The sequence below is a fragment of the Festucalex cinctus genome, chromosome 4 (genome assembly GCF_051991245.1).
Source record: "Festucalex cinctus isolate MCC-2025b chromosome 4, RoL_Fcin_1.0, whole genome shotgun sequence".
NCBI classification, from domain to species: Eukaryota; Metazoa; Chordata; class Actinopteri; order Syngnathiformes; family Syngnathidae; genus Festucalex; species Festucalex cinctus.
In genome coordinates this window covers 6,238,997-6,252,846 of record NC_135414.1, presented here as the reverse complement: position 1 = coordinate 6,252,846, position 13,850 = coordinate 6,238,997, and the positions used below count along the sequence as shown (strand labels likewise).

At 44.5% G+C, this 13,850-nt stretch overlaps 1 protein-coding gene across 1 annotated transcript in view; it reads right to left on the bottom strand.

Moving 5' to 3' along the window:
* The window catches only part of LOC144017105 (polycystin-1-like protein 2), an 84,159-nt gene that overhangs the window by 50,106 nt on the left and 20,203 nt on the right, over positions 1-13,850 (bottom strand). The window contains exons 30-34 of the mRNA XM_077518358.1: positions 12,683-12,896; positions 12,121-12,593; positions 11,905-12,001; positions 11,676-11,816; positions 7,218-7,403 (exon numbers count right to left, since the gene is read on the bottom strand). Coding sequence (XP_077374484.1) covers positions 7,218-7,403; positions 11,676-11,816; positions 11,905-12,001; positions 12,121-12,593; positions 12,683-12,896 — 1,111 coding nt within the window. The remainder of the gene's footprint in view (positions 1-7,217; positions 7,404-11,675; positions 11,817-11,904; positions 12,002-12,120; positions 12,594-12,682; positions 12,897-13,850) is intronic.

Genomic DNA, 13,850 nt, shown 5'->3' with positions numbered 1-13,850 from the left:
CCACCCCCCCCCCGGAAACCGGCACCGGGCAGCAGCGCAGAGAGGGAAGATGTGCCCACCCCACCTCCAGCCGCGCGAGATTTGCACAGCGGCGGGAGGGGGGAAGCAGAGGAGGAAGCACCAGGGGAGAAGGCGGGACACCAGAACACCGAGCCCGGTGGGGAGAGGCCCCGGTCGTCACGCCAGAGTACAAGTGACACCTAACCCTGTTACTGAGTCCGCCAGCTCGCCGACTGGCGAGCTCTACCCTTACACCGTGAATGTGGCCCCACCCAGTGTATATACAAGTGTGTGCGTGTGGTGCATTAAAATTGGGAGCAGGTGAGTCGGAGCAGAGGGAAAAAATTTCCCCTACTCCGACACACCCGTATCCCCCCCCAAAAAATGAATATGTATATGTGTGGTGCATTAAAAAAGGGAATGGAGGGACAAAGTGGTGGGGCAGGGACACAAATGGGGGGGACCACAGCGCTGCCAGGCACTGCAGTCCATCCCCTCTGATGGCTCCCCGCCCCAACTCACCCCTCCCCTTGGACGTGAGGTGCATTAAAATTGGAGGGGAGTTGAAGGGTGAAGACGGTGTTTCCACCCTTCCCCACCCCACCAAGAAATGTGTTGTGTGCCCTATGTGTATATTTACAAAGTGTATAGTGCAAGCTAGTGAAGTGAGTAAGAGGAGCGACCAGCGGGGCCTCACCCAACCCGGCGGGTGTAGGTGGCACGCCCGCCCCCCAGCACCCCCATCCCCTGCCGCCCCCCACCTCATCCACCCGGCACCACAATGGGCGGACAGCCAGCGCAGCAGGGCTACCGGACAGCCCACCGGCCACCGGAGCCCGCCCGGGGCGCCAGGAGTTATACCGGAGTGGGGCAGGCCCCAAACCCTCGCCCGGCCCCCGGAGCCCGACGCCCGGGCCGGGGAGGGAGCCCCAGGCCCAGGGAGAGGGAGGGGGAGGGGCCGCAGGGCAGACAGGGAAGGGGGGGGGGGGGGGGGGGCGGGGGAAGCGGGGAGAAGACGACAAGAAGGCGAAAGGGCGGCTGCAGGGCAGGAGGCGGGGGGGGAGAGGAGGAGGGAGGGCGACAAGGGAAAAGGGACCGGGAGGCAGAGGAGGATGGGCGGGAGGAGGCGAGGAGGGAGAGGCGACGGGGGGGAGGAAGGGGGAGGGGAGAGGGAACCACGGGGCACACCGGAGGCCCACCCACCCCGAACCGCGCCGCCGGGCACGGAGCAGCGGACCGCGCCGGGACGGCACCGCCCCGGGCACCAGGGGAAGCACCCCAACACCGCACCCCACAGGGGGCCCAGGGAGCGGCCAAGACGCAACCGCCACCGAGCAGACAACGGGGGGGGGGGGGGGGGGGGGGGCAGAACCACCGCCGCCCGCCCACAGGGGACGGCATCAAGAAAATTGACTAATTAGCATGCAGTAACACCAAGTGTTGATGCTTAGTGCCCACTAGAAATAGATCTTAAGGAGTTATTGAGTATAGTGTCGTATAGTGTGGTATGCTCGAGCCCACTAGCAGCAACTAGGTTCCTGACTATATAAAAATAAAAACAATCAGATACAAAATACCAAATACAGGAGCAGCGAAAACAGAAGTTGTAACGATGTGGTGGCTCTCGTTAACAGGCAGAATCTTGGCAGGATTAAGTTGCCAAATTGAGATTAAAATATTCTATGTACATAGACCATATTTGTTTAAATCTTGATACTTGATTTTTATTTAAGGCAGAGATTTTTTCCATTGAGATATAATTTATTAGTAAGTTTAACCAGTGGTCGATATTTAGAGATTGTTTATTTTTCCAATTGACAAGGATTATTTTTTTAGCAATAGTAAGGGCTATAAATATAGATTGAGATTGTTTACATGGTAGCTCAGTTATTGTTAAGTCACCTAGTAAACACAGTCTTGGAGATAAAGGAAGCCTACAGTTTAATATATCAGCGAGCTTTTCCAAGATTTTAGTCCAGAAATGCAGCACTGGAGTACATGACCATAAAGCATGAAGATAAGTATCGGCAGTGTTTTGTGAGCACTGGAGACAAATGTCGGAGTCAGAGAGTCCCATTTTTTTCATCATATATTGTGTAATATATGTTCTATGAAGTATCTTATATTGGATAAGTTGCAAATTTGTCTGTTTGGTCATTTTAAATACATTTTCACAGATTTGGGTCCAAAAGTCTGGTTCCGGAACTATAGACAAGTCTTTTTCCCATTTTAAAGTCGGTAAATACGTTTTATTTGTGTATAAAAATAACTTATATATTTTTGATATTTTCTTTATTGTTGTTGGAGAAAGCTTTATAATATCTTTAGCTAAGACAGGCAGTTGGAGCGTATCCTGAAGTGTTGGGATTTGTTTCTTAACCATATTTTTAACTTGCAGATAATGTAAGAAATTTCCCTTTTTTATTTCATATTTCTGGACCAAGTTTGTATACGATATAAACTTATTATCTGAGAAAAGATGATGAAGGTGTGTAATTCCTTTCTGCTCCCATAGGCTTAAATGGAACGACTGATTATTAAGTTGAAAGTCGGGGTTATGCCAAATGGGAGAGAGCCCACAGGGCGCCAATTGGGAGTTTGTAATTTCTAATGCCTTCCACCAGGCAGTCAGGGTGGCGGCTATCATTGGGTTTTTAAAACAATTATGTCGTCTTATTGATTTTGTAATAAAGAGTAAATCTGACAGTCTAAGATTATTACAATCCTTCTGCTCAACAGTTAGTATCTCTGTTGGGTTGTGTCCATAGCACAAGATATTGTAGTTGATTAGCTAGATAATAGTACATAAAGTTTGGTGCCTCTAAACCTCCTTTAGATTTACTTTCCTGAAGAGTAGATAGACTAATTTTGGCTTTTTTTTTATTCCAATAGAATTTTATGATAGCAGAGTCCAGCGATTGGAACCAGTTAGACGTAGGTTTAAATGGAATCATTGAAAATAAATAATTAATCTTTGGTAAAACTTTCATTTTTATAGTAGCTATCCGTCCTATTAAAGAGATCGGAAGATTATTCCAGCGCTCCAGGTCACTACGGATACTATCCAATAATGGTGAAAAATTTAAAGAAGTTAATTCAGTTAACTTAGGTGAAATTTTAACACCTAAGTATTTTAAATTACCTGTAGGAAAGGAGTAGTGTGGATCCTGACTTGTAGGATTCCATGAATTTTCTGTAATAGGTAATAATGTTGATTTTGTCCAGTTAATAGAGTAATCTGATAAGTGAGAGAATTTAGTTATTAATTTAAATGCTTCCCCTAGCGAGATAGCAGGTTCTTCTAAATAGAGTAATATATCATCGGCATATAGATTAATTTTATGTTCTATTGTCCCGGAGTGGATTCCTTGGATCCGTCTATCCTGACGTATAGCTAATGCAAGCGGCTCAATAAATATAGCAAATAATAAAGGAGAAATTGGGCACCCTTGTCTTGTTCCCCTTTGTAAAGTAAAACTCTGTGATGTAATCCCATTAGTAGTAACTGTAGCTTTAGGAGAATCATATAATATTGAGACCCATTGAATGAATGACTCCCCGAAGCCGAATTTATTTAAGACAGCAAAGAGGAAGGACCAGTTAACTTTATCGAATGCTTTTTCTGCATCCAGCGAAATAACAACTGCCTTTTTATCATACCGCTGTGACATACTAATCAAGTTAAAGAGTCTCCTAATATTATTAGTAGAATGACGACCTTTAATAAAACCTGTTTGATCACTATGAATAATTGTCGAGATTACCGTCTCTAATCGAGATGCCAAGGCCTTAGCGATAATTTTAATATCGGTATTAATTAGTGATATCGGTCGGTAACTTGACGGGAGGGTAGGGTCTTTTTCTGGCTTTAATAAAAGTTTAATTGCTGCTATATTCATATCTTGACGTATATCACCTTTACTTTTAATTTCAGTTACTACTCTTAGAAATAATGGAGCAAACATTAACCAGAAATGTTTAAAAAATATAGCCGGAAAGCCGTCTGGACCAGGTGCTCTGCCATTAGGCATACTGTCTAAAGCACGATACAACTCATCTATAGTAAGCGGGGTATCGAGAATATCTTTATGTTCAATAGATAACTGAGGTATATTTAAGCTGTTTAGGAATTCCTCAATATATTCAGGGTTAGGTCTATTAATTTCTGTGTATAGATTTCGATAATAGTTATAAAAAATATGGTTAATTTCTTCTGGTGATTGTGTGCATTCACCATTTATATCTTTAATAGCCGTTATAAGAGATTTTTCCCGATTCCGTTGAAGTTGATTTGCCAGGAATTTACCTGATTTATTATTATGTTCAAAATTATTATATCTCAACTGTTGTATTATAAACTCTGTCTTTTTAGATAACATGTTATCTAACTGTATTTTTATATTCTGTAGTTCTATCCATATTTGATTATTTGGGTTTAATACATATTCATCCGTTAGTTGTTTAATTTTATCTTCCAGGTATTTTTCTAATTTTTGATCCTGTTTCTTTTTATAAGTTGAATATGATATAATTTTCCCTCTAATTACCGCTTTCCCTGCTTCCCAGAGAAGAGATGGAGATATATTTGGAGAGTCATTTATTTCCAAAAAATCTGCCCACTCCCTTCTAATAATTTTATCAAACTCTACGTCTTTCAGTAATGAGATGTTAAAGCGCCATATCGGGGGAGGTTTAAAGGTAGAGTCAATTTGTAGAGTGAGGGAGACTGGTGCATGATCACTTATAATTATAGAATGTATTTTTATAGCAGTTTTATCAACAATAGAATTATTTGTAAGGAAAAAATCAATTCTTGAGAATGATCGGTGCACAGCAGAGAAGAAAGTAAATTCCTTCTTAGTTGGGTTTTGAAGTCTCCAGCCATCGCTGAGGCCAAAATCCTCCATATATTCATCTATTACTTTAGCGGATCGTAATCGCCTTGTATATATCGTATTATTAGAACGATCTATTAACGGGTTCAAGACCGTGTTAAAATCACCTCCAATAATAATAGTAGAATTTGTTGCTAAATCGAGTAACCGAGAGAAAAATTCATGGAAAAAATCAGGGTCATCATCATTTGGGGCATATAAATTACCAATTGTATATACTTTATTAAATATAGTTACCTGGATAATAATATATCGGCCCTCTAAGTCTGTTACTATATTATTTAGAGTAAAGAATAAATTCTTATGTATAAGTATAGAGACACCTCTTTGTCTACTATTATAGGAGGCAGAGTAAACTTGACTAAAATTTTTATCTATAAATAATTTTTCTTCTGATTTTTGTAAGTGGGTTTCTTGTAGGAGACAAATATCTGCCTTAAATTTTGAGAGATGGTCTAAAATTTTTATTCTTTTTGCCTGGGAGCGAACGCCACACACATTCCAGGAGACCAGAACTAATTTCTGCATACAAGCAATATAGACTCAGTCTTATGTATACATCTATATAAGCTGCTTATTAATATTAACATATTGTAGGATAGCAAAAGAGTAATTAGGCAATTTATATAATTTATATAAAGAGAGAGATAGCAAGTAGATAAGTCTAATAGTGAAGAAACGTGGGGGGAAGTGAGTGTGAAGGAAATCTGTGGGGGATTCAACATAACAATACACCAGTAAATGGTGACCTAAGCGAGATTATTATTATTATTATTAATTTATTTTTTTTAAGAATATATTTCTATATTATTATTATTATTATTATTATTATTATTATTACTATATAGCCTATGCATAATATAAATTCATATTCTATTTCGTAACCCATTATCCATACATATACATACATATACATATACATATATATACATATATACACATATACATACACATACATATACATATACCTACGTCAAATAATCACACAATGCTCGGCTCTACCAATTGTCAGTTAGAACAGCCAAGGGGTCGAGGTTGGGTTTCGGAATAGCTGGCCGTCGATATATAATTTATCAACGACCATCGAAGTCCGTTTACCCTCCTGTCTATTTTGTTTCATGATAGGAAACAGTACTTTTCGCCGCTCGTTTATCTCTCTTGGGAATTGATCATTCATCCCGAAAGATGTCCCTTTGAGCTCCCGTCCTTTACTTTTTACCAATTCTTTATGTTTAAAATGTTCGAACTTAACAATAATAGGACGGGGCTTATTGCCCTTACGAGCTCCGAGCCGGTGTACACGGTGAAAAGAGATATTATTTACCGTCTCCTGTGGGATCTTTAGCGATGATGTCATGAATTTTTTTATCTCACCCTCTGGATTATCTGGAGAATTTTCGGATATACCTGAGAATATTAGATTTTCCCGCATACTACGGGATTGAACATCTAAGACCGTTTCCTTTAGCATTTTATTTTCCTTTTTAATCGTCTCCAACTCGGCTGTGACAGCGACGAGAGAGGAGCGTAGCTCGGAGTTATCGCATTGGAGATCGCTTACCTGTTGGCTAACGAATTCCAAACTTGCCTTTAATTCTTTGACGTCCTCGCGGATAAGACAGAGGACGTCAAGTTTTTTATTTATGGAATCCAGCATACTCACCGATACGTCGGCGGTTGCTAAATCGTCCGTGTCTGTTGACGAGTCATTTTTCCTTTTTTTTTTCGAAGGATTATCCCGACTAGCCGCCGGCTCATCCATCGCGCAGCTATAAAAATGATCGTCAATAAAACGTTCGAGGTCGTCCACACTGGATAATATTTCCGATCTTTCTTAGAAAAGAAAAAAATCGAATTTATCTAATCATTAAATTCGGGTTTAATTAGAAATATAAAGCTAATTCTATTTTAGCAGCAGAGCGCCGCCATGTTAGATTTTCCCAGTCTCGCTACCGGTCACGCGATAGTCACAGCATCTCGCGATGGGAAATGTAGTTCCGATGGGAAATGTAGTGCTAGACTTTCGTCATCATGGTCGTGAACCGTCCGGGACAAGAGACGACCAGTTGTTGAACGTGTCACACTACACGGGCGACGCGACGTCAAGACAACCCACAATCGTTTACGACATGCCCCGTTTGTCCGCGACACGTCGGTCGGGCTGAACCCGGGCTGTTTTCGTGTAGTCTGACCAAGGCATAACTTGTTTTTACTAGGAGCACTGTGGCCTCTAACCTGCAATTTTAGGGGTGCAAGTAGTGTATGAATCATACAACAAATTTTACTTTCCATTTTGTCACATTAACAACAAATTAGCATCACCTGGGTGTTGTCCGAACAAGTTGCTGAGCAGAGTTGTGTTGGCCCAGTTGAACACGTCTTGAATGCTCATGGTGTCGGAGATGCCTTTGCTAAAGCTCTGGCGAATGTGTTGGGTGAGGAAGTAAGCATTGTGATCCCTCTGTCCGTAGGCCACCAGAAGCAACATCCACATGAACCCCATGTAGGCTGCATGACAAGACATATGAGTAGAACTTTTATGTGACCATGCTCGTAAATCAAACTTGTTTATTAAATGTTTTTTTCCTTTAGAAATGAATGGTTCCATCAAAAAAAAAAGTCATGTTTTTCCATCCATCCATCCATTTGCTACCGCTTATACGAGGTCGGGTCGCGGGGGCAGCAGCTTTAGGAGGGAAACCCAGACCTCCCTCTCCCCAGCCACTTCAACCAGCTCCGCCGGCGGGATCCCAAGGTGTTCCCAGGCCAGCCGAGAGACATAGTCTCTCCAGCGTGTCCTGGGTCGTCCCCGGGGCCTCCCGCCGGTAGGACATGCCCGGAACACCTCCCCAGGGAGGCGTCCAGGAGGCATCCGAACCAGATGCCCGAGCCACCTCAGCTGGCTCCTCTCAACGCGGAGGAGCAGCGGCTCGACTCTGAGTCCCTCCCGGAAGACCGAGCTTCTCACCCTATCTCTAAAGGAGAGCCCGGACACCCTGCGGAGGAAACTCATTTCGGCCGCTTGTATCCGGGATCTTGTTCTTTCGGTCACGACCCACAGCTCGTGACCATAGGTGAGGGTTGGAACGTAGATCGACTGGCTCAGCTCTTTCTTCACCACGACGGACCGATACAGAGGCCGCATCACTGCAGACGCTGCACCGATCCGCCTGTCGATCTCCCGCTCCATCCTGCCCTCACTCGTGAACAAGACACCAAGATACTTAAACTCCTCCACTTGGGGCAGGATCTCATTCCCGACCCGGAGAGGACACGCCACCCTTTTCCGACTGAGGACCATGGTCTCGGATTTGGAGGTGCTGATCTTCATCCCAACCGCTTCACACTCGGCTGCGAACCGCTCCAGTGAGAGTTGGAGATCACGGCTTGATGAAGCCAACAGCACCACATCATCTGCAAAGAGCAGAGATGCAATGCTGAGGCCACCAAACCGGAACCCCTCAACGCCTCGGCTGCACCTAGAAATTCTGTCCATAAAAATTAGGAACAGAATCGGTGACAAAGGGCAACCTTGGCGGAGTCTGTTTGAAGTTTGATGTTTATTGAACATATATATATATATATATATATATATATATATATATATATATATATATATATATAACACATAAACAAATAAAGAAAGTTAAAAGTAAAATAAAAGAAACGTCCAATAAATGTCCAACCCTCACTGGAAACGAATCCGACTTACTGCCGGCAATGCGGACCAGACTCTGGCAACGGTTGTACAGGGACCGAACAGCCCGTATCAGGGGGCCCGGTACCCCGTACTCCCGAAGCACCCCCCACAGGACTCCCCGAGGGACACGGTCGAACACCTTCTCCAAATCCACAAAACACATGTGGACTGGTTGAGCGAACTCCCCCGCACCCTCGAGGATCCTGCTGAGGGTGTAGAGCTGGTCCACTGTTCCACGGCCAGGAAAACCACACTGCTCCTCCTGAATCCGAGATTCGACTTCCCGATGGACCCTCCTCTCCAGCACCCCTGAATAGACCTTACCAGGTTGGCTGAGGAGTGTGATCCCTCTGTAGTTGGAACACACCCTCCGGTCCCCCACTTAAAAAGGGGGACCACCACCCCGGTCTGCCAATCCAGAGGCACTGTCCCCAATGTCCACGCAATGCTGTAGAGGCGTGTCAACCACGACAGCCCCACAACATCCAGAGTCTTTAGGAACTCCGGGCGGATCTCATCCACCCCCGGGGCCCTTCCACCGAGGAGCTTTCCAACCACCTCAGTGACTTCGACCCCAGAGATAGGAGAGCCCACCTCAGAGTCCCCAGACTCTGCTTCCTCAAAGGAAGACGTGTCGGTGGAATTGAGGAGGTCTCTCGAAGTATTCCCCCCACCGATTCACGACGTCCCGAGTCGAGGTCAGCAGCACCCCATCCCCACTGTACACAGTGTTAATGGTGCACTGCTTTCCCCTCCCGAGACGCCGGATGGTGGACCAGAATTTCCTCGAAGCCGTCCGGAAGTCGTTCTCCATGGCCTCACCGAACTCCTCCCATGTCTGAGTTTTTGCCTCAGCAACCGTTGAAGCCGCGTTCCGCTTGGCCAGCCGGTACCTGTCAGCTGCCTCCGGAGTCCCACAGGCCAAAAAGGCCTGATAGGACTCCTTCTTCAGCTTGACGGCATCCCTTACCGCTGGTGTCTACCAGCGGGTTCGTGGATTGCCGCCGCGGCAGGCACCGACCACCTTACGGCCACAACTCCGATCGGCCACCTCAACAATGGGGCGCGGAACATAGCCCATTCGGACTCAATGTCCCCCGCCTCCCCCGAGACAAGGGAGAAGTTCTGCCGGAGGTGGGTGTTGAAACTCTTTCTGACAAGAGATTCCGCTAGACGTTCGCAGCAGCCCCTCACAATACGTTTGGGTCTGCCAGGTCGGATCGGCATCTTCCCCCACCAACGGAGCCAACACACCACCAGGTGGTGATCAGTTGACAGCTCCGCCCCTCTCTTCACCCGTGTGTCCAAAACATGCGGCTGCAAATCCGATGACACGACTACAAAGTCGATCATCGAACTGCGGCCTAGGGTGTCCTGGTGCCAAGTGCACATATGGACACCCTTATGCCTGAACATGGTGTTCGTTATGGACAATCCGTGACGAGCACAGGAGTCCAATAACAGAACACCGCTCGGGTTCCGATCGGGGGGGGGGGGTGCGTTCCTCCCAATCATGCCCCTCCAGGTCTCACTGTCATTGCCCACGTGAGCGTTGAAGTCCCCCAGCAAGACGAGGGAGTCCCCAGGGGGAGCGCTCTCCAGCACACCCTCCAAGGACTCCAAAAAGGGTGGGTACTCTGAACTGCTGTTTGGTGCATATGCACAAACAACAGTCAGGACCCGTCCCTCCACCCGAAGGCGGAGGGAGGCTACGCTCTCGTCCACCGGGGTAAACCCCAACGTACAGGCGCCGAGCCGGGGGGCAATAAGTATGCCCACACCTGCTCTGCGCCTCTCACCGTGGGCAACTCCAGAGTGGAAGAGAGACCAACTCCTCTCGAGAGGACTGGTACCAGAGCCCAAGCCGTGTGTGGAGGAGAGTCCAACTATATCTAGTCGGAACTTCGCCTCCACACCAGCTCGGGCTCCTTCCCTGCCAGAGAGGTGACATTCCATGTCCCAAGAGCCAGCTTCTGTAGCCGGGGGTCAGTCCGCCAAGGTCTCCTCCCTTGGCTGCCACCCAGTTTACATTGCACCCGACCCCTTTGGCCCCTCCCACCGGTGGTGAGCCCGTGGGAAGGGGGACCCACCTTGCCTCTTTGGGCTGTGCCCGGCCGGGCCAACGAGCTCCGCCTCCAGGCCTGGCTCCAGAGGGGGGCCCCGGTGACCCGCGTCCGGGCAAGGGAAACGTGCTTCCAAATATTTTATTCATCATAAGGGGTTTTTGAGCCATGCTTATTCTGGCCCCTCACCTAGGACCTGTTTGCCATGGGTGACCCTGCCAGGGGCATAAAGCCCCAGACAACATAGCTCCTAGGATCATTGGGACACACAAACCCCTCCACCACGGTAAGGTGCCGGCTCACGGAGGGGAGTCATGTTTTTAATAAGGAAAATAACACTTTTATATTGTACTTTTACATACAAAAATGATAATTAAATAGACTGCTAAGAATGAAACAGTTATTGCCACATTTTTTTAAATTTCATTCAATAGATATTGTGCTGTTCTTTCTCGTGTGCATGCCTGTGCATAATAGGCCTACATGCATAAAGATCCGTCAAGCCTCAGTAAGCTGTAGAAATATTACAGGTCATCTGTTTTCACAGAAGATAAATAATATAATGCTTGTGAGTAATGTTATGTTGCATGTGTTCTTTTTGTGTTTAAAAAAAAGCTGTTTAAAGCTTTACAACTACTGCTATATTGATGCTAGTTTCACGAGCTCATCTTTGGTATACATGTTAGCATTAAGCTAGATTTTTGTAAGGCAAAGTTAAATCCATAATATGTAATTCTCGTTGTTTCATGTAAAGTTTGACAGTTAACTGGGAGTAGCAATAAACAGCTCGCAGCCTCTTTTTGTAAAATTATTCACAATCTGCAAAACTCCTGCTTGTTATGAGCCGAGTTGAGTTCAGTGCTTGCATCTCAAATTCTTGTTCTTAAGTCAAAATAAAAAATCAGCTAAATGATGGCTCTTATTTCATGGTAACTTTTAACGGCATATTGTACAGTGATGTTTTATACCCCGATTAAAATAAATAAATAAAATAAGCAAACTAGTGTGTGTTCCTACCCAGAATCTCTCTAATGAGAGCAAAGACTTTCTGCTCTTTAATCATGTTGTTCCTCATCTTCTCTATGTCCGTCTGAGGTGGTGGCTGGTAGAAACTGCACGTGCTGTCTCTCCGTGCTGCTCGCACACCATCAGGATCAGCTGAGCATCACATAAAAAAAAAAAATCACTTTGTCTTTTATGTTTGCACACAGCAGTTCAGCACAAATGAAGTGCACCAATAAGATACCAGAATTCTTAAGGCTCTCGTCAAGCTGAGGCTCGCCGTACTCTTCCTGATCCACCTTCTTCAGAACAAGGGCGAAGAAAGCAGCAAAGCCAAGAACCTGTAACAGATATTTGCTTGAGTTATCTCACAAAAGGGAGTACGCACCTCACATTTTTGTGAATATTTCAGACCTTGCCTTCATGTTTATAAATCACGATGCATTGTACTTGCCCTCACCTTAAGAGGTTGTGTGATGAACAAGCTTTCAAAGAAGGACACCACCATGGAGATCAGCCAGCTTATAGAACGATCTTTCCCATAGGTCAGCCCATACATCATGGTAAAATATCCAGACACACCGCTGGTTGCTATCACCAAAATCCAGCCTATAAAGACAAACCACCACGGCAGCCCCCCTTGACAGCATTTCTTTCCAGTGCCTTTGCCAGCACTCTCTCCTGGACTGGGACTACGCTCCGATTGTTCTCCATCTAGGCTGTGTGACGGCAGGTGAAACTCGAGCAGGTTCTTCATCCCCTGAACTTGCTGCATGGCTTTGTTGTAGCTGTCTGGGTTTGGAAATCGAGAAGATCCCAAGAAACCCAGCTTCTTCTCAACGTGACGCAGCTGCCTGTATAGATACCTTCTGTTGTTGCTCTTCTTCTGAACCCCATCTGAGGTCTTCTCTGGACTGCCCCAGACACTCTTTTCTGCACATTTGGAAATTTGTAGTGTTTTACAAACCTGATTGTATTCACGCACGATAAAACACAAGTTATTTTCATATATTACAGATTACCTTGAAGATCAACTGCCCCTAAACTGAGGATGGAGCGTTCTCTTTTGGCGGTATCAGTATAAAAATCAGAGGAAGTTCGGTTTTGTTGCCTGATGATGTCTTCCACCAGAGACAAAAGGGTGTTGATATCAGTCTGTTGACCAGGTTGAAGGTCCAAAAGAGGCAAGGGACTCTTCATGGCCTTTGATAGCGACTGGGCTATTCTTTTTATGTCCTGATGGAGATACCAATAAAAGTTGAGAAAGTAACAACTCTTCATACTAGTTCTCATCTGCATGTGTAGATATTTATATCTGCAAAGGGCGTAAACCAAACCTTATTTTAATCACTCTTTGGTGGCGACAGGCCAAACTTAGTTTCACTTTTTACCGTTACAGTTCAGTTACATTTGGGAATTAGAAGGGCAGTGAACCATAAGATCCAATTGATAGCGCTTTGGTGGAAAAAAAGCTGGCATTTTTTTTGTCACGAAAATCTAACCAAAACTAAAATAGAAGCCGTATTCATTGAGACGATGACGATAACTAAAATTCACTGCCAATTTTGTCAATGACTAAAACGAAAACAACAGTAACGAAAATTCACAAAATCCAATCAGAAGAAGGAATGAAACTCAAACAGTTCACGGCACTTTATTTTGTGTTAAAACATAATACATTAATTGTGCAGCTGAAATATTCTTCTCCAGCATTTTTTTTTTTAATTTAGGTGAAAACTAAGTTTTAAGGAATATTATTGTCAATTCAACATGTTTCATTGAAACAAAGTATAATAAAGACAATGTTATGTTAAATGTGTCTTGTCTGTTTAAACAATAGTTACAAATAGGTGTTGTTTTTGTAGGTTTTTTGTATAAAAGTTTAAATGTATGCTGAAGAAAAACATCGACTAAATTGTCAATTTAGTCGACTGAAATTGCTCTTTATTTCATTAACAAAAATTGGATTAAAACTAAAATACAATGCGATGACTAAATGACTAAAAATTTAAATTTTAGTTAAAAGACTATAACTAAAACTAAATTAAAATGTCTTGTCAAAATTAACACTGCTGTGTGTGGCTACAGTAACTTTGAGATGTGCAGCATAGAGCTGAAGTGGAACAGTAGTCTATCACTTTTGATTTTTCCAATCCAGTAAACCAGTTGTTTAAAGTTCATAAAATACAT